The following is a 4052-nucleotide window of genomic DNA, read 5'->3' as shown; positions in this document are numbered from 1 at the left end:
AAATTTGCAAGCATAGTAGAACCGAGCCGACAAAGTTACATTCACATGACCACAACACAAGCTCAGTTATTCGTCCAAATAACTCATGATTGAACCTCGCGTAACCATTGCTTAATCCATGAGCTTTATCCAATGGTCTTAGAGATGTACACGAAATCCAACCCTTTACTAGGAACTACTTATGTAGTCCAAAACTTATGAGGCCCAAAAGCAAATTATATGCAATCATCAAGTTTGCCATGTGGAATGCACTAAATCAACAAGTTCTGTGGTTGCGCTCAAGAGTTCAAGAGTCACTTTTTCTCTCTTTGTGTATTTTATTCTGGGCCGTCAGAGTCCTTTACTGATTGGTCCCAGAAAGTTCTGGATGTCTTCGAAGAACACGGGAGGGCTACCTGCGTATCACGTTGGAAAATATCACGCGAATGCCCACTGTCGGAGTGAGGCCACTGTCGGAGACTAGGAGTGGTGCTTTCTATGTGAGTACATAAGCGCGGCAGAGTCGAGGGCTGGGAAACGCAAAACTAAGATGGCAGAAGCAGGAGGCCAGGCGCTGCTTTTAGGCAAGCGCAAGCTTCTAATAAGGCAGGAGCAGGAGTTCTTATCGCCTTTACTTTTCAGTAGAATAGCACTTTTGCTTGTCAGTGGAATGATCGCAGGTGGGCGCTGCAGCAGCTCTTCTTCTTCTTCTTCTTTTTCTGCTGTGCTTGCTCCCAACATGAGCAGTTGCCAGCTTCCGCAGCATTTCCCCAGCGGGCAGGAACCCTATGACTGCTGCGCCCCGCCGGCTGACTACGAGCCGCGCCTCTTCCGGCCGGTGGGCGGCGGCTCCCCGCTGAGAGTGCGCCGCCCGGCTCACGCTGCTGACGATGCCTATGCGGCCAAGCTGGCCCGCGCCTACACACTCATGAAGGCGCTGCCGCCAGACGACCCTCGCTCCTTCAGCCAGCAGGCCAACATCCACTGCGCCTACTGCAACAATGTCTACAGGCAAATGAACTCGACGCAGCCCTTCCAGGTGCACAACACCTGGCTTTTCTTCCCCTTCCACCGCTGGTACATCTACTTCCACGAGCGGATTCTGGCCAGGCTACTGGGTGACGACCTTGACTTCGCGCTGCCCTTCTGGAACTACGACCATCCGGATGGAGCCTCAATCCCCTGGCTCTTCTCCATCAGCTCTTCCGCCGCCTATCCGGTGCTGTCGGCCGGCGCACTGCGCGACTCCACACATGAATTCCCGGCCACGGTTGCCCTCGACTTCGGCGTCGACACCGATCTCCGGCCTCGTTCTGTCCAACTGCAGGAAAATGACAACACCATGTATCGCGCCATTGTCCGGGATGCCCGCGACCGTCCCGCCTTCTTTGGATGGCCCTACCGGCGGGGCGACTCCCCCATGGAAGGCTTTGGCTTCGGCACCGTAGAGTGGCAGCCCCACAACACCATCCATAGCTGGGTCGGCAACAAATCAGCCATCGGCTGGAAACACATGGGCGCCCTCTTCGCCTCCGGCCTCGACCCCGTTTTCTACTCCCACCATGCCGAAATCGACCGCTTCTGGGAGCTTTGGAAAGCCCTCCCTGACCATGAGGACTTCGATGAAGAAGAATACAAAAACGCAGAATTCCTCTTCTACAACGAAGATGGCGAGCTCGTCAGAGTGAGGGCAGGTGATGCTAGCAATACCACGTTGCTTGGCTATGTGTATGAAGAGGTGGAGACGCCATGGATGGGAGCAGTTCCAGAGAAGAGGAGCTTTGCGCCGGCAACGTTGGGGGCCGACGACACGGTCTGTTTAGTAGGGGAATCGATCGAGTCGAGTCCGTGCTCGTTCATTGTAGAGAGGGATCCAGAGGTGAGCAAGGCATCGCCATCGTTGCATGACCATTTGGTGCTGACAATGCTCTATAATGACACAATGATGAGGCTAGATGTATACCTCAATTTTCCATCAGCGAATGCAACTACCAATAGCGGGTGTAAAGAGTTTGTGACTCAGATAAGTTACACACATTTCACATTTGTGGGGGATGATGCCCAATTAGTAGGGAACAACACAGTGAGGCTTGACATAACTGAGAGATTGGTAGACCTCAATTTGACACAAGAGGGTAGCATTGTGGTCACTTTGGTGCCTAGGCTGCCCAACTTATCGATCTTTCCGTCAGGAGGAAACACAGTCCTTCTTAGTGCCTTTGTTGAATACGCAATCCCATACCAAAGATGGGATGCAATGAGTGCTTACCTTTAAACTAGAATGTGCAAGAATTTTACTAGCTCATCATCAAACTCAACAATGTGACATAATATGATTGCAAGTGAGCATAGATTCAACTTGCAGATATAATTGCGGCTAAAAATGAGCGAGCAATTTCACCGCATACTATAAGCTTTCCATACAATATAATGTCGGAAACTCATTAATCTATACCTCTAATAACCCCCATGCATGTTTCAACCTCAAATGGCAGGCGGCGGGCCCATTAGCAGTGTTCGGCCAATGCTAAAAAAAAACCTAGGTTGAGGGTAATCCCATATGTAATCCCATTTAGTCGATTTATACATCAGTATATATCCTCATACTTAGAGAAATGCTGTGTATGCATAGTCGAATTACTTCTTGAAATTTTATTGTGCAAGGTTTTCCAAGTTTTAAAAAGAATGCTATTTCGATTACTTTTGTAAAAAGCTCACCAACATGTTTTGCAATGGACAAGAAAATCTTCAAACCTTTGTAGGATTTATTTAGGATGTCCTCCCATGAAGATATTTATCACTGTGCATGGTAGACTTTTGATACTACGTTCCATCAATTATGCAATGATTGTGATATATATCCATACAAGCCACAACTCACTAGTGGCTTTTGATCGGAACACGGAAGCTTGCATGTGCAACTTCATACGACCTTCTGCCCAATCATCCTTAACAAGGTCATCAGTTGGACCAGTGCTAGTGCTCAAATTTTAACCACACCACCTACAACTTTTGATATTTACCTCCAAATTTAAATTTGAAGGTGAAAAATAAAAAAGTTCTAGAGATCAATAGGAATGAAAATTTATAACCATGGTTTTGCAAAGATCTCGAGAAATGAAATATGTGCACGAGATGCTTGGAGTGTCATTGTGCATCTTCTAGTGGAAAAAGCCTCCCAAGGTTACCCATAGAAATTGATGCAATCTGTGTTTACTGCCATTTCATACGAAGTTGTGGGTAATGAACAAGTCCATTTTCATAGTGGGAAGTTCCACTATGTTTAATACCATCTCATACAAGATTGTGGATAATTATTAAGTCATGTTCATAGTGGAAAGTTCCACTAACGTGATGAAAGACCCTTCAATATCTAAATCATCTGGTACTAGTAACTCATCCCACATTGAATTTTATGTATTGTGTGTAATGGAAATGGCCTATGAACTTTGAGAATACCAGATTTAGGAGAATTAGAGTCAGCGTTTTTGTGAGCTTAGTTTGAGAACATAAAGGGTGAACTTAATTAGCGGTAGCATCATAATCACAATACGTAATTAACTTGGCATGAACAATACTTTTGCAAGAGAGAGAGAGAGTTTAGAGAACTTGACAACAGTTGAGGACCGGATTTAGGTGGAGCCGGTCCCTCCTCCAATAGGCTTTTGTATTATAGATTCTCTCATCAAGAGAGACATGGCACAATACAATCTTTGTGTTCCTTGTGACCTAGGTGATGCAATGAAAGATGGAAAGCTTCATGTATCATGAGCATAACATAGACTCTGTAAAAAGCATTAATTATCCCTGGCGTCAGTCGCCCAAGGCCTCAAACACCTTCAAAGGTCGAGACAGCTAGCGGGGACTGAGGATAGGAAAGAGGAAGAAGAAACATTCATAGGAGAAAGAAATAGTTCCTCACTTATCATCACTCTTCTTGCTTAGCATACATAATAGCATAGTAATGAAGATGGAGAAGATGGAAAGCTTAAGCATTGGAGCATGGCTCTTGGTTGGATTTGCATTCCATAGCGAAGAGTGTTGGTGTAGGCTCTCCAATTCTCTACAAGCTT

At 46.2% G+C, this 4052-nt stretch overlaps 1 protein-coding gene across 1 annotated transcript; it reads left to right on the top strand.

Annotated features, from left to right (window-relative positions):
• The first annotated feature begins 407 nt into the window (after positions 1-407).
• Positions 408-2679, top strand: LOC147444830 (polyphenol oxidase I, chloroplastic-like). Its single transcript, XM_086527362.1, has one exon. The coding sequence runs from the start codon at positions 530-532 to the stop codon at positions 2252-2254; it is 1725 nt and encodes a 574-aa protein (XP_086383488.1). The 5' UTR covers positions 408-529; the 3' UTR covers positions 2255-2679.
• The last annotated feature ends 1373 nt before the right edge of the window (positions 2680-4052 follow it).

This window comes from Adiantum capillus-veneris, chromosome 13 (assembly GCF_014529385.1).
Source record: "Adiantum capillus-veneris isolate H3 chromosome 13, ASM1452938v2, whole genome shotgun sequence".
NCBI lineage: Eukaryota > Viridiplantae > Streptophyta > Polypodiopsida > Polypodiales > Pteridaceae > Adiantum > Adiantum capillus-veneris.
The sequence above is the reverse complement of the archived record's forward strand: the minus strand, read 5'-3'. Positions and strand labels throughout refer to the sequence as shown.